We start from the raw sequence: 22,514 nt of genomic DNA, 5'->3' as shown, positions 1-22,514 counted from the left end.
ACAAAAAGAAGGAGAGAAGAGAAAAAACAAAACTCAATTTATATGCACGTGCTAAATATTTCAAATGTCATATTATGTTAATTTTTTTCAACTCTTGAACAATTTTTTAACTATTATGTTATAAAGTTGTCGCTGTTATTATTGTTGCCACACCTCACACACAGACACACATGGAATTTGTTTTTCTTTTTTTGGCAAATCTGTATAAATTTTTGATATATGTATGATGTATATATGTACAAATATGCATAATTTATATAACTGACTTTATTTGTATTGCGGCAACCTCGACATTCGTTCGGTATTTTGCCTACAACACATGGTTATATACATATATGTATGTATATAGGTAGATAAATGTATATACATACATATGTAGCGCTTTAATTGATAATACTTGCAAAGCCAAAAAGGAGTCACAAATTGTATAGAGGTGATGCGGAATGTATGTATATACAATATTTTATGTAAATATTTTTGCATTAAATTATGTGCCAATGTATATAAAATATGCCCGCATATATGTATTATAAATATGTTTTGTCACATTTTGTGTTTGGCTTTTCTCTGTCACGTAGTTACTCAATATCCGATTCTGATGACTCAGATTCAATCAGATTGCCATATGACGACAACGGCGAGTTTTGCTGACCGTTTGGCTAAACGATTAAAGACAGTAAATATTTATGCATAATGGCCGAACGCCACGCCACTCAATTGGGTTTCAATTCCAAGAATTGGAACTTGAACTTGGCTATCAACTTGAGCCTTAAGAATATGAAACTGAACTGTCTCGCATAGTGTATATGTCGTGTCAATAACCTAAAACTGAACAAACATAAAGAATGGAAGGAAAAAAAACATTCGACAGTAGCAACAGCTGTCACCAGGCCAAGTCAAAATGAAGATATCATCCCAAAGGAAGTCTACTCTTTGCAATTTGTGGTTGCCCTAGTGACTTCCTTTCTCAAATTGTCTTCCTATACCAGAAACTCTACATGTATCCATGTGCCAAAGAACGCCAAAAGTATTTAACAAATATAATTAAAAATTGTATTCTTTCTCTTTTATAAACCAAAATCAAGTACCTAAAACTTTTATGGTAAAATCTGTTTAAAAACCACATGATAGATAAATTTTTAAATAAATATTTTATATTTTAATATTAGAAAATTTCCTACAGATGTTGATTACTCACAATTTACAATCCGTAATTCCCATTCGGCTGGCCATTTCCATGTGAAAGACTTTGCTTTGTTTTAAGCCAAGTGCAAATAAATTTATTAATTAGAAAAAATAAAAAAAAATAACATAAACTAAACAACAAAATCTTATCACATTAAGAAATTTAATTTCTTTATTTTCTGTAGTTGAGAACTTTGTGTGCTAATTTATTTCGAAAAATGATCTCATTAACATCATCACTTTTAAGTTAATCGCAAATAAGTGAGCAACCGCCCCCCAATCTGACCTCAATGTGAGATTATTCACAGAGGAGAGGAGCGGCGGGAGCGGCAAGTGGTGCGGTGGGGATTATCAATACGAATGGAAGCAATTTTGATATTCTTGGATGATTTTTTTTCCATATACAATTTACGTATTTAGTTAATTTTTGTATGTACTTAGGTACATCTAGACTCAATTCAATTTAATTAATTATATTGTATATGTATTTATTCCCCCCCAAAAACAGGCAAATGAAATAACAATTTATACTGTTCTACGGTTCATATAAAAATATGGGAAAAATTATAAACAAGATGAAAAAGAAAAACAAAGAATTTCGAAAAGAAAAATTTGTTGTTGTGTAAACAAATTCGATGGAAAATCTGTGTGTCAGAATTTGCGTTGGTGGTTTGCTTTACTTTTGCGTAGGCGCACCACAAAAGCTGTAAAAATGTGGCACAAAGCAACTAAAGGCAACAACACCAACAACTGCCAAGGCAACACACCCAACAAAGAAAACATTTCGGTTGATGCACAAAGAAAATTTTCAAATCGAATTCAAGGCTACAAAAGTAACGGTAATCCAATGTCACAAGTAGTTAACGAAAAAATTCTATAAATTATAGATTCCAAGTACAAAGAAATTAACAATTTGGTCAGAGGATCAGACGCTCTTGGGCATTTAAGCCAACTTGAAAGTATTCCATAATAATCAGGGAATTTTACATAGTATATATAGTTAATTATTATAATTATTTTTCAACAAATAATTAGGGATATTTTTTTAAAAAGTTTTCAAAAACATCTAGAAACTTTTCTCGGGATGGGTCCGATAAAAAAAACCAAGATTTTTGTCTCACAGATTTTAGTAATTTTACGATTTTGTCAATATGAAAATTATTGCAATTGGACGACCACTTCGAAGACCTATTAGTTGTGATAATAAAGTGGCGAAAAAAGTTTGAAAAATTATTCGATATTCAGCCCATTCCAATGGATCCGTCTATATATCTCTTAAATTACGCCGTGATTTATGGGTTATATTATGAACAAAAAAACCTTCCCTATAACCGGATCGTCGTCGAAGACGTACTAAGCGGAGGCGGTGTTATATAAATTTCTATAGAGAGTATAGAATTTTTCATAATATAACCGGACGAATCGAGGTCCTGCTGTATTTCTCGCTCTCTTAAATTTACAAAAATTGATGAATGAATACGATTTTCTTCTTAAATGTTTACAATTGCATCTTCATATCAAAGATATAGAATCAAAGCAGATATCATCGATTTTTTGTTCCGTAAATATCTTTCTAACTGTACGTATATTTTTTGATTCCTTTATAAAAATTGATGTCGTTTTTAATGTCATTTTGAGAAATCACACATACGTACATAAAAAAAGTATAAAATGTATTGAAAATCCATCAGCAACAAGAGAAAATCAAACGACAAACACAAAAAAAATTACAAGCAAAAATATGAAAGAGTAATGACTTTGAAATACACTGCATCAATATAAAACTAACAAATAATACAATTTTATGAACTTTGTCTAAGCAAATTCATTCTTCAAATCGAAATGCAAATATACAATACGTATACGACATATTGTACATGAAAAGCCAAATGAAAGTTACATTCTTCACTAATGTAGATCTATACCCCTTAAAACCTTTGCATGAAGAGTATAGAAATGCATAATTATGAAAAGCATGTAAAGTGCGTGGGTACAAACGAAGGGGAAAGCAGGGCAAAGAGGGAATGAGAGAGAGAACTGCAGCTGTTGTTGCTTTTTGCGTGGGCAACACTTTTTTTCTCCCTCTCTCTCCATCTGTTACTCTTTCTCTGTCTGGCTGTCTGTCTCTTTTTTTTTTGACTGGTTGGCTTACAAATTTTCCATGTTAATGATATGCAAACAAACATACACACACAGAGAAAACCAAAACCAAAAAGTCAAAGTCGGGACAGGAAATACGCGCCATATACAATAATTGGAAAAAAAAAAAAAAAAAAAAAAGGAAAAAGGAAAAGAAGAGTCGTATCAGAGAGAGAACCAGAGGAAGTAAAAGAAATCAACAGAAAATTTTGCGCGCGATTTGCGTCAATGAATGAAGCTAAAAAAAAAACACAAAAGGCGAAACAGGGTGAGCTGAGTGGGCGATTGGGGGAGCTAGTGACACACACACACACACAAAATGCAAATGGTGGAGAATGGGGCAATTAAAAGTAGAAAAAAAACAACATGAACGAAAACGAGGAAAAAAATGAGAAAAACGTGCGGGGGAAGCGGCAACAATCCGATAGAATAAACAAAAAACGTGAAGCGGTAAACAAATCAACTGTAAATTTATCATAAAGAGAGAGAGAGAGACGGAGGCGGGCGAAAAGAAGATGAGCCGAGAAGCAGTAGAAGCAACGCAGAGAAGAAAGAAGAATTGCAGTAAAAAAACAAATTGTGTGAATCAGCGGCAGCGACAACAACAACTACCAACAATTGTAAAACCAAAAGAGACACACCAAAAGAGAGATATATCCAACAAGCTCCACCAAGAGAAGAGAGAAGAGCAAAGAGAAAGACAGAGAGAGAGTGAGACAGCTCTGAAATGTGGCAACCACGCATCATTATTGACATTGCGTTACCCTTCTTTTGGTTTGCTTGCCAGAGCCCAAAGACAGGCAGACATGACAAAACAGCAGCAGCGGGGGTGAGAGAGCGTAAGAGAGAGAGGTGTGAGAGAAGGAAACAGGCAGTTCAATCTGCTGCTGCTGCTTCTTCTTATTCTTATGGTTGTTGTTTGTGTTTGTGTTTGTCTGCCGGCCTATGTGTATGTGTGTGTGTATCTGTGTGTGCGTTGTTTACCTCAAATGCCGCCTCAGCAGAAACAGAAACTGAAATTTCAAGCAGCAAAGCAAACGACGAAGCAAACCAAACCAAACCAAACCAAACTCAACATACGGGCCAAAAAGACATCAAAATCCAAAAAAGAAGCGAGAAAATAAAACGAAGCAACTTCACCAAGTCTCGAGGCCGCCAAGGCGACACAGTCTGACACTAGGCTACAAACAAAAAGTTTACACTCATATGGCGCACTTTACTTTCATATCATGGCCAAGGATTACAAATGATATGACATTATCATCGATATCAGTTTGACGAGACAAATCAATAAAGTTCGCCAGTTATCTATCTCACTATCTAATCAAATAAATACGTCAGCATTACCTTCAATATTGGACCATTAAAGTTATATTACAGTTAAATGACACATTAAGACACAATGGAAACGCCATCAAAATTGTTAACAAAAGAATAATTGTTCAAGTTTATAAACGTTTACGTGAGTTACATTAAAATTTTCATGACATTTACTTAACTTTTTGATGGCTAGATAAGATTATTCTGCTTTTTATTGTTAATTTTTGTTTTAATTCTTGTGCTCATTTTGTTCGAGAGTGTAATTTGACTTCTCTACTGCTGAAGTTCGAACTCCACCACAGTCAACTCATGTTGCTGTCTTTTTTCTTCTTTAACTTGGCCTGCTGCTGCCTACACACACGCACACTGACACTCATTTACAGGCACACAGATATACACATGGCGACACATTTACATTTTTTTGCTCTTGTTGTTGTTGTTGTTGTTGTTGCGCTACGCTCTCTCACTCAAAGTATCTCTTTCGATTACAATTTACAACGGCTCTTCCGCTCTCTCTCTCACTCACCGCTCTCGTTGCTTTTTCTTGTTGTTATTGTTGTTCTTCTTAATGTGGTTAACCCTTATAAGCTGTTGTTGTTGTGTTTCTTGTTATTGTAATTGACATGGCTTTTACTTGGTTTTTGCTTTGTTTTTTTTTTTGTTTCAATGTAAGTTATGGGTGGGGTATATACATATGTAGATATGTATGTAAGTATTAAGATTCTTAAAACAGTCATTAGAACTACTTGACATTTTATTAATTTGTTTATTTGCTTGATTAGTAATTTAATCGATTCGCTCACTAACCTTTTTTGACCTTTTTCTGGTATTTTTTTTGCTACAACTTACATAGCTGTGAAAATTTCCGCATACAACCCATTTGTTCAGATTAAAACGGTATCTCAAGGTCGGTGTTGTGCCTTGGCTTTGCAAAATTTGACAACTCTTCGTACAGGACAAATTTTTAGCTAATTGGATGTCCCTACTCCCTCTCCTACACTCCTCAACACTTACTTTTTCGATTGTTGTTTCTGTTGTTTCTGCTTGAATTGATTTACTGTAATTAGCTCGTGTGCGGGGGATTTACACTTGAACTTAGATAGATTAAATTGAGACGTTGACATTTTTCTTAAGAAAGAAAGAAAAAACAAATTTCCCCCTCTCCACACCCTACTCCTTGTGTCTGTGTGTGTGTGTGATAACATCTTGACATCTCGTCGCTGCGTCAAGGTGCAATGGAATGGCGACGACAAAGGAAGAGCAAAGTGCATGAATGCACACGCCACAATCCACAACAACAGCAACAAGAGGAGCAACTACAACAACAACAACACATACAAATACAAATGGGCAGGGCTCAACCACACGTGAATAATAATTGAAAATGGTAAAATAAAGAAGAAAAAAAAAAGAAAATGAAAATTGAAAACCCACATGGCATAATAACATATACAGAGTGAGTAAAAAGGGAAAAGGGGTAAAGTGAGTGTGGCAAAAGGGGTGTTAGAGGGGTAACAGAAATACAATTAGAAGGAAAAGTGCAACTGGAACTTCAAGTGCGAATGAAATGGCAATATATATGTATCTATCTACATATGAAGAAGGGAAAATATTTTTATACCTGCATCCAAAACTCAGGTGTTTCGATATGCGAACAAAAGACAGAAAGACTGACAGAAAAGGTGTAAATGTGTGTGTGTGACAGAAAAGCAGCAAGTGCAAGATTTGGTAATAATCAAAAAGCATTGAAAAATAAATCAAAAAATTTTTTTTTCTTCTAGAATTTACAGCAATACAAGTTGCTCTTGAAGTCCTCGGTAGATGAGTTGTCTAAGTGGCCTAGTCATTTCGTCAACTGAACAACGAGGATCCGGGTTCGAATCCCAGGCTAGTGTATGGATGTAGTTTTCGTCTAATCCAAAGGCCTTAGTTGCCAGTGCTTGTAAAATATAGTTATGTTGATAGTTTACAACTATATCCTATACCTTAATACAATACAAAAGTTGCTCTTCCAACTAATCACAATATTAAAATGCTAATAACCCTAGAAAATGCGACAAACCGAAATAAACATATAGTGAGTCCAAAAAGTATTGGCACACTTAACAATTCTTTTATTTGTTGGTCATTATTAAAGATCCATTATTTATTATTTAACTATAGACTTTTAATTATGATTATTGTAACTTTGAGTTTATGGAGGATGAAATTTGACCTCATCATCAATGGTATCACTTGCCATCAAATCTTTAGTCAAAAAAGTTTCTATTTAATTTTTAATGCTAAACTATTAGAACTAAAACCGTTTTACATGGAAAATATTAGTTATGTACAGTGCATCAAGTAACTCTTTTAAAATTAGGTACAAAAAAAAAACTAAAAATGGTAAATTATATGTAGATCGATTTTTTACCTCTTCATTGAGTTACAGCATATTTATTTAAAATTAAAGAAAAACTTAACAGAAACAATAAAAGACGAAAATTTGTGCCACAATAATATTCGGTTTTTTTTGGACATGAAACTTTTTTAATATTTTGTGTAATGCCCATTGTTTTTAATGGTATCAAAAAGGCGTTTTGACAGGTTTTTTTTTATGTTTTGTATTTGTAAATGTCTTACTAAGTTTTTAAGACTAGATTGTAGAAAACTCTACACTTGACTCTACAACCCGGTCTCTTGAAAGTTAAAGTAATGAGAGATCAACTCTCAATGCCATAAAAATCGACCTATCAATATACAAATGTGTGTATATGTATTAACTGATATGTCTATGGATACTAAATACCTGCCAAACCATTTTTCCATCCTCTGTTTCTTTTCCTCTCTCTTTCCCTCGCCTTCCCTTTGGCCAACTCACAGCAGGAGTTGTTCTATCCCACCTAGCTCTCTGTTCTTTTGGTGTCTAGCAAATGGCAAATGGTAATTCCCCGAAATCTATATAAATATAAACATGCTGGAACAGCATCTTCATCTAGCATGTAGGCGAGGCTGGAGGCGGGACAGGGTTCATCCATTGGTCGTTGTCGCCCAACAACCAACACCAAACACCTTACACTTAAGCCAAAGAGTCAGTTTGATGATGATGACAACCAACCAACCCAACCAAGCAGTCAGCCCATTCAGCTAACATACATGCCAATAATGCTAATGAAGGAGCCCTCTCTCTCTCTCTCTCTTACTCTCTGCATCTCTTCACTTTCTAGCCCCCTCGCAAAAATATGCGTAAACGAGACAATGGAAGGAAGCTGGCACTTTACACACATCTCTCTCTCTCTCTTTCTCTCACTCTCATCAAATTGCTAAGCACGTTCTGAAAATGTTTTGCTGGCGACATATAGGAAGCTGAATCCCTGAGTCGTCTAAGAGATAACCACACACACACAAAACTGTTCGCTTGGCCAATTTCCTTTTTCTTTTCTTTCTTTCTTTTTCTTTTTGGCAAAAATAAAGCCCTCGTTTACTCGATTTATGTATGTGTACGTACATATATGAGATTGTGTTTTTGGGCCCAATAAGTCACTGGCAAAGCACACAAACAACCGAACAACCAACTAAACAAACAAAACAACAAATTCAAAATTGGCCATAGTCGAGATGGCAACTATAACCACTTTTGGCAGATGGCAGAGAGGCCGATCAGATGATGCATCGTGACCAGCAAGCAATATAAAACAGTTCTAAACAAGGCGAAAGGGGGTGAGAGATAACGAGGGGAAGGAAATAGCCAATAGTGACGACAGCGCAGGATAAGTGGGTATAACAAGGCTTTAATTTCATGTAAAAACTTGTTAATTAATTATCAATGATAAAAGCAATAACACAATTTATTAATTATCGAAAACAAATATATTTGTATACATATATAGAAAATGCATTTGACATAGATTTTTAACAACATTTGCCTCATTTTAGTTGGCAAAAAACCACATTCCATGCGCGAAAAGTTAAAGGATGAACGACATGGAAGATAATTGGTGAGGTTTTCATATACATAAGCTCTACATGATTTGATCATCTTATGACTTCATATTTTTTAAAAATTTTATTCAAGAATCTCTCATTTCAAAAAGATTTTAATATTTCCCCATTAAGTGTCAATGTAATTGTTAAGTGTTGTAAAATGTCATTAAAGTTCAATGACTTTGGGGGATAAGATTCATTTCACCATCTAACAGAGACTTTGTCATTCACTGGATAAATTTATAGTGAATACGAAATGAAACAATGAAAAGCAAAATACAACAACAATCAAAAGGTTCGTTGCCGATTTCCAAGTTATCTTCATATTTTCCTCCATAGGCATAGTCCAATTTAGTTATAATGGTTAAATCAGCTGTTAAGAGATGGTGGATGGTGTCAGTGGGAATCGCTGTTTCCCCTCCCAACCGTTCTCGGTAGACGGATCGACCATAGGCCATAGGCGAGATACAGTCGAGTCTTGATAATTCGTACCCCGCTAAATCGAAAACCTCAGTAGTTCGTAGGAAACTGCTGTTCCCTTGAAAAAACTTCGTTGGAATGGAAAACCCGGTAAATCAAAAATATCTTTAATACGTAAAAGCCGAAAATCGTCCTCGAAAAACACAATTGACAAATTTTAGATGTTTTATGGACTAGAATTGTAAAAAGTAAAAGAAATTCAGGAAGATTCAACTAAACGAATGTAAAGAAAATGATGGAAAAGACAACTGTAGAACATATGTAAGTCATCAAACGCAAAATAAATGAATAAAGAGCGGTTTTTTATTGCGATCATTTGATCAAAAGTCGAATGTTAAAGAACGGAATCATTCTCTTTATACCATCATGGGTCCAGGGAAAATGGATTAACTTTTTTAAGATCTGCTCTTTGCTATCTCCTTCCATTCAGATTGAATCATTTTGGTTTTTTTTTTTTTTGGCTAACTGTGTTGTGTATGAATTAAGGAATTATCGGTACAATTTAATTAAGAGTATTTAATTTAATAGTTTAATTAAGAATTTATCGCTATTATCTTGCCTCATCACTAAGGAGTATACACACACGGACACACATACAGTCATCCTCTTTCAGTTGGTTAAGTTGACTTGGCAGTCATCAGAGTCCAGTGTGCCGTTTGTCCGTTGATGTTTGCCAATGCCATTGCCTTATTTGCCCCGGAACTGAAACTGGCCAAAAGTAGAAGAGATGATGCCGAACAAGAAGAGCGAACTGGCAGAAGAAGAAGAAGCAGAGAAGTTGTTGCCATATTTATGCGTTCGCAATGCAGACATTTTTAATGTCTTCTCTTCAATTGCCGCCGCCGTCTGCCCACTCTTTGTCTCTCTCTCTCTCTCTTGCCTCCCCCTTAACCAATGCAATATCTTTGTCATCTTCATATTTGTTGTTGGCGTCACAAAACTGGAGTGCAATGCGACTTGAAAAAGATTTCATTGTTGCAACATACAGACATAGAGATAGAGAGAGAGAGAGAGAGACACACACACACTCTTACATACTCGTTGATTGATTGGCATAAATATTCATTAGATTTCCCCTAACCATTTGCAGGCTAAAGTCTATAGAAAACCACAAGCCAAAAAGGAATCAGCATAAGCCACAAACTAACTAATTAATTTATAGAACTAAATTTCATATATCCGCCCCCATACCCAAATATCGGTTGGCTAATTAATTTATAAACCATATCGATAATTTAGTTAGATAGAAGGAACATTTATGGTTAAAGTTGATGAACCATTAAACGCTTTATCTCAATCGTAATTGAAAACCGACAAATAAACTGAACCTTAAGACTAATCTCGAATATGGATCAACAAAAATGCTCTGCCATAGTAATTCCAACAATGACGAAGATAGCAGCGCTGCGACAGAGCTGTACCTTCCGATTTATATTGAATATTAACAAAGTTCTATTTGTTCGATTCCTATTGAAACTTGAAAATGTGCTTAATGACATTTAAATCTGTCTTAATACTAAATTTAATAAAGATACTTCAACTCTTTCTTCTATTATTCAAATAACACTATATGTTATAGTGATGGGATGTGGCCTATTATCATACTCTGTCATTTTATGATCTTGGAAAGCTGAAATAGCGTATTTTAACCCAATATTACTTAAGTTGAGAGCGTCAGATTGATTGAAACCAGACGGGCTTATGGATTATCGTCTTGACGATCTCATGGGATCAAAAACATCTTCTCCTTTGTGTTATAAACAAATATTTATACATACTATAATGGTAATGGTAAAATTAAACAACTAACTTTGGATTCGTAATCACCCACATTAAGGTAGCAGAATACCAAATATTATCAAAATCGACCCATGTTTAGATAAAAATCATAGTAAAATTAGTCAATCAATGTTATCACCTCTTTAGATGCTGTTATTAACTAATGCTTCAAATTTAAATCTGACTGCAGTTTTTGTTTTTTTGAGTATTTTCTCAATCATGTCATGGTGAAATTTCACAGACCTTAAACCTCTATAATACGACATTTAAAACTATGTAATAACATTTCCTTAAATCAATTTACAAACAAATACATCTTGGTTTATAAGCGATCTCATATTTATTGTCGACCAAAACGGGGAAACCCCGAATAGGTTTCAGTTTCAGTTGTTGATTCAATTTCAATCTAACTTTGTTTTGTACATTATTATGCATTATTATATCAAAAAATTTATTTCACATTTTAATCACTCATGACTCAAGCAATGAGTATTCTTTTGGCTCAAGCTCGCCGGCAAGATTACTTTTATAATATTGACTTTTTATACCATACACCCATAGGGTGAAATGGTATATTAAAGTCGCCAAAATGTATGTAACAGGCAGAAGGAAGCATCTCCGACCGCACAAAGTATATATATTCTTGATCAGGATCAAAAACCGAGTCGATCTAGCCATGTCCGTCTGTCCGTCCGTCCGTCCGTCCGTCCGTCCGTCCGTCCGTCCGTCCGTCCGTCCGTCCGTCCGTCCGTCCGTCCGTCCGTCCGTCCGTCCGTCCGTCCGTATGAACACCTAGATCTCGGAGACTATTAGAGCTAGAGCCACCAAATTTGGTATGCAGTCTCGTGTAGTATGTACGCTTATCGAGTTTGTTTCAAATTTTTGCCACGCCCCCTTCCGCCCCCGGAATTTACATAAAACTGTTTTTCTTAAAAAGTATGGCAGATAGAGACATCAAATTTGGGTTATATACTTGTTTAGTTAGCGCGCAGAAAATAATTGTTCCAACTTTTTGCCACGCCCCCTTCCGCCCCCGGAATTTACAAAAAACAGATTTTCTTAAAAACTATGAAAGCTACCGACATTAAATTTGGTATGTAAGCTAGCTTAATAGACGCGCAGATATTGACTATTTAAAAATTTTGCCACGCCCATTTCCGCCCCCGAAAATTAAACAAAACAGATTTTCTCGAAAACTAACAAAGCTAAAGTCACCAAATTTAGTATTTATATTGGCTTAGTATGCGCGCAGAATACATATATTTTAATATGTTGCCACGCCCACTTCCGCCTCCATAATTTAGAAAAAACCGATTGGCTCTTGCAATTTTTTGACCATCGCGATCAAATTTGGCAGACTAATAAATCTTATCTATTTCTATCAAACTACCAAATTTGATTAAAATCGGACTAGAAACATACAAAATATACGTACGAACGTATTTTGCTACGCGATCCATAAGGGCAGAATTGGTCGTTGGCTAGTGGCGGCGCTAGAGTGCTCGTGTGTTTGTAGAGTGAGCGAGATAGCATATGGTATGTTAAAACAATTTAATAGACATACAACATTTGGTTTTCGAACTTTTAAATATTTGTTTCACTTGGTGTATGGTATACCCAAGTCGGCGAGACGACTTACTTACTTCATTCTTCTTGCTTATCTTCAAATCAAACTTCTTATCACTAATACAAGATAGTTTCAATTAAAGGGTATTCAAATAACACTAAATGCTCGCTGTACGAGAAATTTCGAATTCCCTGAAAAGTATTTTTGGAAAAAACCTTTGATTGATGACCTCACGAAAAGAAAACGAGGGAAAACCATAGAAAAAGAGAGAGAGTATATCTTGAAAAAGTCTTACCTGATCAACAGCTTGGGTGACGGCCACCAATAAACCTGCGAGCAGCATACTTAGCATCAGCAATTTACCTCCGCTGCCGCTGCTGCTGTAGATGCCTCTGCCTCTGCCGACGTTGGCGGCATTGCACGAACAGTTTTTCTGCTTTAATTTCATATTTGCTGCCTTTGTTGTTAATGATGAGTGAATATTTTTTTTTTTGTTTTGGTTATCCCGAATTTTCTATTCTTTCTTCTTTTTTGTTGTGGGTTGTTTATATAAAAAGATTAAACAGACATATGCACTCTAGAAATATTAGATAAAACACACACATTTAACTTTATTAAGTAATTCCACTTGTTAGCACACACATTGAAAACATTCCAAAGTGTGTGAGCGAGAGCGAAAGAGAGAACGAGAACCCCGAACCCGAAAAAGGCAGGTTGGAGTGAGATGGAGAGAATAGTTCAATAATTAACAACAATTTTGTATAGTTTATAATGCGCGCGCGGCTAAAATCAAAGTAACAAAAAAAAAAACAACGGAAAACGGAGTAACGTAGACAGAGAGTGATAGAGTGAGAGAGGGAGAGGGTGAGAGAGCATATGAGGGGGAGTTAGTAAGTAAGAATAAACAAAAAATATAGATATTGCGAGAGCAAGAGCAAGTGAGAGAGCCAAATTACTCTCGTGTTGTTTTTGCCGTTTGCTAAAAATAAATCAAGTAAAAGAAAATAAAAACATTTTTCGCATTTAATATCTAGTTACTTGAAGTAACTAAATAAATGAATTTCCTTTTGGATTTTCTTTTTACAACTGGTTTCAAACAACCGCCCACCACTCTTCTCTTCTCTCCACCTCTCTCTTCACACCCTTGGTTCTTGACTCTCTTTCACACAGACGCACACACACACTCTCAAAACACAGGCACACACACGCGTTGGCGGCGGCTTCTTTCTGCCTCTCTTTTTCTTTCTTTATATTCTTTCCTTTTCGCACTTGTTGTTATTATTTAGCACTATTATTATTTATGCATTTTATTAAACATGCTTAAACATTTCTTGTAACAATTTTCCAGGCACACACACACGCGCGAGCATAGACAAAGATACAGACCTCTAAACGAGAAAATCACCCACGTTCACGTTTTCTTGTATTTTTATATTCGAAAAAATCCGACAACACAACCTCCCGGCCTGAGAACAAAAACAACACCAAAAAAAAACGCGACAAGAACGCACATGTTCGAGTTCGAGTTCGATTGAAGTGTTCGAGTTTGACTCTTTTGTTCGAGTTCGAATCTTTTGTTCGACAAACAGGTATTGGGCAATGGATGGCAACTCTAGCCAGTGTTACCGTTTTAGCCATTTCTAGCTAACATGCAATTGAAATGCTTAAAAAATTTTAAACTTTGCTTTTTGCTTTTTTAGTTTTCTTTTACTTAATTTCAAACAAAAACTTGTTTTGTTTGGATTTTTCGTACATCAATTTGTTAACATTTTCGAGTTTCTGCATATGTGAAATATATACAAAATAGGCCTGGCAAATGTGAATTATAGATAAAATATCTCAATTTTATCAGGTCCTCTATATATTAACACCAATAACAATGGGTCGCTGACTTACTGATACCCTGTGGTATAGATACCATGAAATCATTTTCATTTTGATTCAAGATGGTTCTTGTAAATATGGGCGAGATTCGGCATTTCGGAAGATTTATGTATGAATACAGGAGGATAAAAGTTAAAGCTTCTTAAAGTTGGATTTCTTTTTTTCAGTGTTATGTGGAATAATTCAGAAGAAATTACCCATTTCAAATTACAGTTTGTCACGTAATTTATGTGGTTTCATCTAATTTAGTTTTAATATTTGCGAAACCTAGCTTGTTTTGACACTCAAATTCTAGCAACACTGTTGCAACTGCATCGAACTAGCTATTAAAAATAGTGATACCCGAAAAATACTGAATAAAAATACTGGAAAAATACCCCTATTGTAACAGTTGCTCCGGGAACCGGGAACTAGTTCATTTTCGTACAATGTAAATTTGCAATAGGGATTATATTTGTTAATAAATTAATAGAAAGGAACAACAACAACAAAAATAAGCAAGTAAATAAAGGTAATTAACACTAGCCGAAAAAAGAGAGCAAATGCGTGATGCGTAAATTGACTGATAAGCTGGAAATCGATCGGTAGCATCGTTCCAAAAAGAAATGAATCACAACATTTTTCTTTCTTGCATTGTTTTTTGTCTTCTATCTTCTTTCTTTTTTGTTCCCATAGAAATTTTTTTATTGTTTGTTAATCAAGATATTTAATTGCGTCTCTGTCTCTTTCTCGTTCTGGGGTGTTTAGTTTATCGACGGCTCACGAATGGATCTGGTGGATATAGATCAGGTTTTGGATAATTTGGAATTGGAATTGGCTGCCTCAACGACAGCGGAAAACCATGATCTAAATCAGCGTCGGCCATTGGGTGATGGAGCCAGTGGGGGATCAGCAGCACCGGGTCCAGTCGGGGGAGCAACTGTAGTCCCACCAAAGAGCCCTTTTGTGGGCGTCTCACAGGTGTTCAATAGTCTCGATGATTACAGAAATAATGTGAAATCCTTGGAGCAAACTCCACAAACGTACAACTGGCAAACGGAGGAACAGGAGAAGGAAATACCCACCCACAGTAGAGAGCAGCCAGCAGAAATTGAAGATGACGATGATGATGAGGAGGAGGAGGAAGAGGAACCTCACGATGACATTAACAAATTCAGTGAGGAGCAGCAGAAGGCCCTTAAAAATGGCAATGAAACCAATTCAAGGCAAAGATCATCTTCATCCGAGTCATTGACAACATCCTCGTGTTCAACTTTCTCTTCTGGCCCCTCGCCAGTCAGTCAATCCGAGGAATTGAGCGATAAAGTGCCAAGTGCCCTAGAGGTAAAAGTTCCATCGGGTCAACCACCTCCTGCAAAGGAGCAAAAAGTAAACGAATTGGCTCAGGGTCTATCATCTATATCGCTGACAAATACCACTGAGTCCATGTTACCTGAAGAGGTGACCGCCTCCTCTGCTTTGGTTAAAGTTATCAATGAACTGGAACAGATGGAAGAGCAGGATACATCCACAAAATTGGTAGAAAATATTCCGCCAACTGAGGTAAGTATTCAAATTAGGCTAATTCAGTGGACTTTCAGTAAATTTCTGTATAATTTTCTTCTCAGGAAATTGCTAATCCACCTGCCCAAGCGGCAATGCCTGTTGCCAAAGCTAACAAAGAGTTACCCAAACATAGTCAACCCTTGACTTTTTGCTCGACAATGGATGAAATATCGGATACAGAATTGGATAGCATGCTGCAGGAGATTGACATTGAACAGGAAGAGATTTCACTTTCCGCTTCGCCTGTAACAGAAGAGGAATCGGTGAGAATTCTATCCGAACAAGATGAAAGAGAATCCCATTCCCATGACCAAATGAATGTCGATAATTTCTCACAAGCCTCGACTGTGGAATTCGCTGAGCTGAGACCACAAGAGACAGGTGGAATAGTCAATAATGCGGATGGGGCATCCTCATTTGGCAGCTCTGAAACGGATTCCCTCTCCGGCCGTAAACTAGAAGCAGAGGAAGCTCTAGAACAAGAGTCACAGCAGCAGGAAGCGATAGAGGGCAAACAGCAGGGGGAGGAGGAGATGGTGGAGCAACGTCCTCAAAGGCCACAGACATTGGATTTAAATGGCTATCAAGGAGATAATGCAGGACAGACGCCGCCGGCGGCATCTACGGAGGAATTGCAGCCACCAGCTTTAGAGGGCGAACCCCAAGTGGAAGCAGAAGCAAATGGAGATGGATTAGCCGATGATGATAGTCCCATTTATGAGGCAGTCGGTTATAGCGATGATCCTCATGCAAATTTGGGCAAAGTTCCACCCATTTGGGTGCCCGACAATATGGCCGGCCAATGTATGCAATGTCATCAGAAATTCACCATGATCAAGCGGCGTCATCATTGTCGTGCCTGTGGCAAAGTGCTCTGTTCCATTTGTTGTTCCCAGAAATTTCATTTGGAATTCGCCAACGAGCAGGAATCTCGTGTCTGTGTGCAATGTTTCATGATCCTGAGTGAACGACAAGCGGGCGGTGTGGCCACATCGACAGCAGCGGCTTCAGCCGCTCTGCCACCCACCCCAATGAGATCACCCAATCCCAATAATCCCATGGAGTACTGCTCCACAATACCGCCGCATTGTCAGGTGGCGGCATCTCAGTCTGGTGGCCAACCGCCTAGTGTGATTGTTCCTGTTGGTGTTCTGAAGAAACCCTCCACCGAGGGCAGCTCCTCCAATAGCAGTTCCTCATCAGATGGTCAAAAGAATCGTAAACGTAAAAGTGTCATGTTCAGTGATGGCATTGCTCCGGGCAGTGAGCTGGCCAGCTCCATGGAACAGCAACAATGGGGCGAACAGTCGTCCAACAAACAGACGAGACGCGGTCAAAGGAACAATTCTGCTGGTGGTGGAGGACAGAAACCCCCGACACCAGCTAGCAACGAATCACGCAGTATTGATAGCACCACAATGGGTCTGGTGGCCCAATTATTTAGAGGATCCATTCCACCCAGTGCAGCGGCTGCCACCCTAACAGCAGTCTCTCAGGAGCCTTCAAGTCGAGCTGGTAATGAAAATTGTCTGTTTTCCCTCTCTTTGATTATTCAGTTTCTTTCGGTTTTTATACCATGCACCCATTGGGTGAAATGGTATATTAAAGTCGCCAAAATGTATGTAACAGGCAGAAGGAAACTTTTCCGACCCCATAAAGTATATATATTCTTGATTAGCATTAGCAGCCGAGACGATCTAGCCGTGTCTGTCTGTATGAACACGTAGATCTCGGAGACTATAAGAGCTAGAGCCACCAAATTTGGAACTTAGACTTCTGTAATACCTACGGTGTTCAAGTTTATTTCAAATTTTTGCCACGCCCCCTTACGCCCACGCAATTTAAACAAAAGTGATATTTTCAAAGACTATTCTAGCTAGAGACACAAAATTTGGTATATATGTATACATGCTTGGTGAAGGCGCAGATTTGGCTTTTTCCAAAATTTTACCACGTCCACTTCCGCCCCCGAAAATTAAAAAAAACTGATTTTCTCAAAAACTAACAAAGCCAGAACTACCAAATTTAGTATGCAGATTTCTTTTGTAGGCATGCAGATTATTCATATTTAACAATTCTGCCACGCCTACGTTCGCCTCCAGAATATAGAAAAAACCGATTGCCTACTGCAATTTTTCGGCTAACGAAATCGAATTCGGCACACTAGTTAGTCTTAATTATTTCTACCGATCTACCAAATTTTATTAAAATCGGTTGTTTAATTTGGAATTGGAATTGGCTGCCTCAACGACAGCGGAAAACCATGATCTAAATCAGCGTCGGCCATTGGGTGATGGAGCCAGTGGGGGATCAGCAGCACCGGGTCCAGTCGGGGGAGCAAATTAGTTGTTTAACCTGGTGCATGGTCGGCGAGACGACGTACTTACTTCATTGTTTTTGTTGTTATTTTTAGTTGCTCCTGTTGCCACGGCTCAAACATCGCCACGTCGAAAGGCGGATGCAGTGCGTTCACGTAAATTGCCACCAAATGGTGATGCTCAAGGTTGTTATATACCCATCGAAGAGAATGCTTTGCCTCCCATATGTGTGACCTCCAGTCAGGCGACCAATTGCTGTGATGTGGACTACAAGGAAGTCCGAAATGATAAGGATCTTGTCGAGAGATTGCAACATGAAACACTAAAGTTTATTGTGAAAAACAATTTCTATGTCTACGTCAAGATTGTCAACAGTAAGTGGAGGAATTCTTTGTAAACGATTTTCACTAAAGAACTTTTTGGTTTCGTTTTACAGTGAGCTGTTGCATGAATCGTTGGGTATTGAATTTTACCACCTCGGGACTGCATCATGTGGGCAATGATGAATTGATTATATTACTGGAAATTAAGGAACCCAACACGAATAATAAGGCCGAGTCACTTGAGGCCGTTCCACGTGATGTGTTTCAGCATTTGTATGAGATTTATGTTGAGGCCGAAAATGCACGTTCGGGCATACATGAGTTGGCCTTCAGTAGTCCAAGGAAGGCCAATTTCCTGGGCTCACGTGAGCATGGTGGCTTCATTTATCTACGACCCACCTATCAATGTTTACAGGGTGTCATTGTGCCGGAGAATCCATATTTAGTGGCTGTTCTCATACATCGTCACGAAGTGCCCTGGGCAAAGGTATTGCCTTTACGTTTAATTTTACGTCTGGGTGCCCAATATCGTTATTATCCCTGCCCATTGATATCGGTGCGTAATCGTGAATCGGTTTATGGCGAGATTGCCCAAACGATAATCAATTTCTTGGTGGATTTTCGTAACTATTCCTATTCCCTGCCAGCCATACGAGGGCTGTTTATTCACATGGAGGATCGTCAGACAACGGTGCTGATACCACGTCATCGTCAACAGGATGTGATTAAGGCCATTAATAATGCCAGTGATCATATATTAGCATTTGCTGGTAATTTTTCCAAAGTCGCCGATGGTCATTTAGTTTGCATGCAAAATATCAATGATGATCGTACGGAAATGTATGCCTATTCCACTCAAGCGATAAATATTCAAGGACAGCCACGAAAAGTCACAGGCGCCAGTTTCTTTGTCCTAAATGAAGCACTCAAGAGCAGCAGTGGGCTATCGGGCAAGTGTAGCATTGTCGAAGATGGTCTCATGGTGCAAATAATGCCAGCCAAAATGGAAGAAGTGCGTCAAGCTCTCAGAAATCAAACAGACATTGATATTGTCTGTGGCCCAATTGAGGCTAATGAGGAACAAAGTGAACTTGTTAGCATTAAATGGGTTGATAATGATCGTGATATCAATGTGGGGTAGGTAGAACTTACGACTAATCAATTTACATTTACAGAAATTGAACTATTAACTCTCTTTCTTTCAGTGTCAAATCCCCCATCGATGATAAGGCCATGGATGGCATAGCCAATATGCGTGTACATGCAAGTTTTAACTATTCCAATGCCAATTACGCCATCAAATTGAGTGACATTTTTATAGTCAAGGTATTTATTTTGGAATTGTTCTCTTTTTGCCCTTCTTGATAAACAGTTCTTATCTCGTTATGTTTTTTCTAGTGCGAAGATTGGTATGCCACAAATGGTGGCAACTATACAGACATCACCCGCATAGCCGAACAATTGGCACGTAGCGCTTCAATGGCTTTGTTACCCTTCTTGGATCTTTTGGCAGCTGCGGGCATTAATAAAGTTGGCCTGCGTGCCACTTTGGATCAGGAAAATGTAAGCTTCACAAAACCAATTCTGTGGAGAAAACAAACATTTGTGTTCTCTACAAATAGTTCTCCAATCCATTTTATTTATTTTACTACCGTTTGAAAAGAGAAATTGTTCTTTATTGAACATAATCCTCTATTTGACTTCTATAAACATTTCTCTCTCTTAATTCTTGAGGCTTTTTAAGTAGATTTTTAACTATAATGCTTAAAAATTCAAATGAGTTATATTTTTTATAGGAACAACAATTCATCATAAAGAGTGGATTTGAAAAAAATTAGCATCATTCTTTTCTGTTTTATCATAAATGAAGATTTCAATGTTACTTCAATGAAATTCACATTGCTAAAAGTATTTCCCACTGAAACCTGGGTTAAATTTTAGCTAATTGTACCCTTAAATTCTTATTTAATAATGAAAATGAAATTATTGGGCGGTAATTTGCAGTCCTCGGTAGATGAGATGTCTCAGTGGCCCGGTTAATTAGGCAACTGAACAACAATGATCCGGGTTCCAATCCCAAACTAGTGTGGGAATGTAGTCTAAGTATTAGTTGAATAAATACTTATGTTGTTAACTATATCCTACACTGAGAATAATAATTTAGGGGTAAACTCGTAGCCTTACTAAGTAAGCTTAAGATATAAAATCAAATTTTATTCTATATACACCTCATAATGTTCATTATGTAAGTCCTGACATTATTTAGTAATACGGGATAAAAATGTACTTCGTTAATGTTCTTCCTTATGATAAGAATAATATTTTATATCAGAATCTATAAATTTAATAGATCTTCTATATATGATCTTACTTGAAATACTTCCAACCGTTTTAATTAAAACATTCAGGACATAATATATATAACATAACATATAATGAAAGCCCAAACTTATTAATCACAATTGATTAATGCATTTAGATTTCAAACATTCGTTTTCCCTTTTGTTTTGTATTAGATTAATCGACTCATTTCATTTTAAATCTTTTGATTATTATTATTAATATAAGTATAGAAAATAGTTGTAAACTATCAACCTAACATTATTTTACAAGCACTGGAAACTAAGGCCTTCGGCTTAGCCGAAAACTACATCCATACACTAGCCTGGGGATTCGAACCCGGATCCTCGTTGTTCAGCTATTTTCAATATTTACTATACTATTACCCTTTACATAATCTTATTATTGATTTTCTTTTGATTTACATTTCTTTGAAATTGAAATGTTAAATGTCATACCTTATCAATTAAAGCATTCCATAGAAGAGTATTACGACTAACCGATTGTCTCAAGATGTTAGAGTTTAACAGTTCATGATCTTTCCGATTAGTTATGAGGAATAGTCTCACTTTTATGAAATTTTCTGTTTCCTCGCACTTTCATACCTCTCTTTACTACCTTACCTATAGACACAATGATTGGATTTCTAATAGTATAAATAGAGTAATAGTATAAACAATCTATTTCTGTATAAATTTAAGATTCGACTTTAAGAACAGGTTGTAATATTTATATTGAAAGACGGCTTAATGGCTTTCATGTTATGTACTTATTCAACAAAATTCAAGATGAACCCAAGAACCATAGCTGATGTGAATAATCTGAGGTCAAATTCGGGATCAGCAAAACTCTAAAGTGCAAATTTTTGTGTACTGTATTAGCTTCTATCGACTAATTTAATATGTTCTCGTTGATTTTTATATAACTTAACTTCATTTTTAGTAAATTTAACTTTGATTTCGATAAGCTTTTAAGATCATTATGGTCTAAACATACTTTCAATTATATATTTTAATGTTCTCTTTTGCTTTTGTTTCCTTTCAGGTCGGCTATGAGGCTGGTGCTCGAGGGTCTAAGTTGCCGCCATTATATATGAATGCTTTGGATAATCATTTGATAGCCACATTGCATGGCGAATCATCGGGTATACAAGAGGCGATCATATTGGAACTGGTTTTCTATATACTAAATGCCTAAGAAAACAAACAAACAAACAAACAATAAGAAGAAAAAGTGAAGCAAACAAATTATAATAACCTCTAGTGCAATTTTTGCTTGGTACTCGTACTTTTCGTAAAACAATGTGTGTGTGTTTTTTTCATAGCTATAATCTCCCTCTATATACTATATAAATTTAAGTCTATCAAAGTGATTCTCCTATACCCCTGTGACCCAGACCCCTGACGTGTTTTTTTTTTTTGGTTTTGCAAATTGTGTATATAAAAAAAAGTATAGTAATCCATTCCCGCCCCTCTTTTAACCCCTTTCCGCTTTTGGCAACTTATTTTTTAATGCTTGAACAAAGTTTATTTTTCTATTTTATCTCTTTGTATATTGTCCAACAAAAAAAAATGAATTCACACAATTTATTTCTTTGTTTTATGCATTATTAATTCTATCTATAAAATAAAAAAATATATATATTAACTGTTATACAAATATATAAAAAGG

The 22,514-nt window shown here is 36.5% G+C and overlaps 2 protein-coding genes across 6 annotated transcripts in view; one reads left to right on the top strand and one right to left on the bottom strand.

Annotated features, from left to right (window-relative positions):
* The window catches only part of LOC6638263 (syndecan), a 128,457-nt gene extending 114,532 nt beyond the window's left edge, over positions 1 to 13,925 (bottom strand). For 4 of the 5 annotated variants that reach the window (XM_023176308.2, XM_023176309.2, XM_023176315.2 and 1 more), the window contains exons 1-2: positions 13,820 to 13,924; positions 12,729 to 13,010 (exon numbers count right to left, since the gene is read on the bottom strand). In XM_023176308.2, the coding sequence (XP_023032076.1) occupies positions 12,729 to 12,881 (153 nt within the window). In that variant the 5' untranslated portion in view covers positions 12,882 to 13,010; positions 13,820 to 13,924. Of the gene's footprint in view, positions 1 to 12,728; positions 13,011 to 13,819 lie in introns of all 5 variants that reach the window. The other variant, XM_023176313.2, reaches the window with a different exon arrangement.
* An 806-nt stretch (positions 13,926 to 14,731) lies between these two features.
* LOC6638264 (zinc finger FYVE domain-containing protein 9) lies at positions 14,732 to 22,414 on the top strand. Its single transcript, XM_023176104.2, has 8 exons — positions 14,732 to 14,828; positions 15,065 to 15,859; positions 15,925 to 17,377; positions 18,276 to 18,554; positions 18,617 to 19,640; positions 19,709 to 19,829; positions 19,902 to 20,066; positions 21,888 to 22,414. The coding sequence occupies exons 2-8, from the start codon at positions 15,083 to 15,085 to the stop codon at positions 22,038 to 22,040; spliced, it is 3,972 nt and encodes a 1,323-aa protein (XP_023031872.1). The 5' UTR covers positions 14,732 to 14,828; positions 15,065 to 15,082; the 3' UTR covers positions 22,041 to 22,414.
* The last annotated feature ends 100 nt before the right edge of the window (positions 22,415 to 22,514 follow it).

The sequence above is a fragment of the Drosophila willistoni genome, assembly GCF_018902025.1.
Source record: "Drosophila willistoni isolate 14030-0811.24 chromosome 2L unlocalized genomic scaffold, UCI_dwil_1.1 Seg139, whole genome shotgun sequence".
Classification (NCBI taxonomy): Eukaryota; Metazoa; Arthropoda; class Insecta; order Diptera; family Drosophilidae; genus Drosophila; species Drosophila willistoni.
The sequence above is the reverse complement of the archived record's forward strand: the minus strand, read 5'-3'. Positions and strand labels throughout refer to the sequence as shown.

Excerpts from the sequence above, each read along its gene's own strand:
- LOC6638264 (XM_023176104.2), top strand. The coding sequence starts at position 15,083 with ATGGATCTGGTGGATATAGATCAGGTTTTGGATAATTTGGAATTGGAA. Across the intron at positions 18,555-18,616 it reads CTACGTCAAGATTGTCAACA|TGAGCTGTTGCATGAATCGT; the intron begins GTAAGTGGAGGA and ends TTCGTTTTACAG. Across the intron at positions 20,067-21,887 it reads CCACTTTGGATCAGGAAAAT|GTCGGCTATGAGGCTGGTGC; the intron begins GTAAGCTTCACA and ends GTTTCCTTTCAG.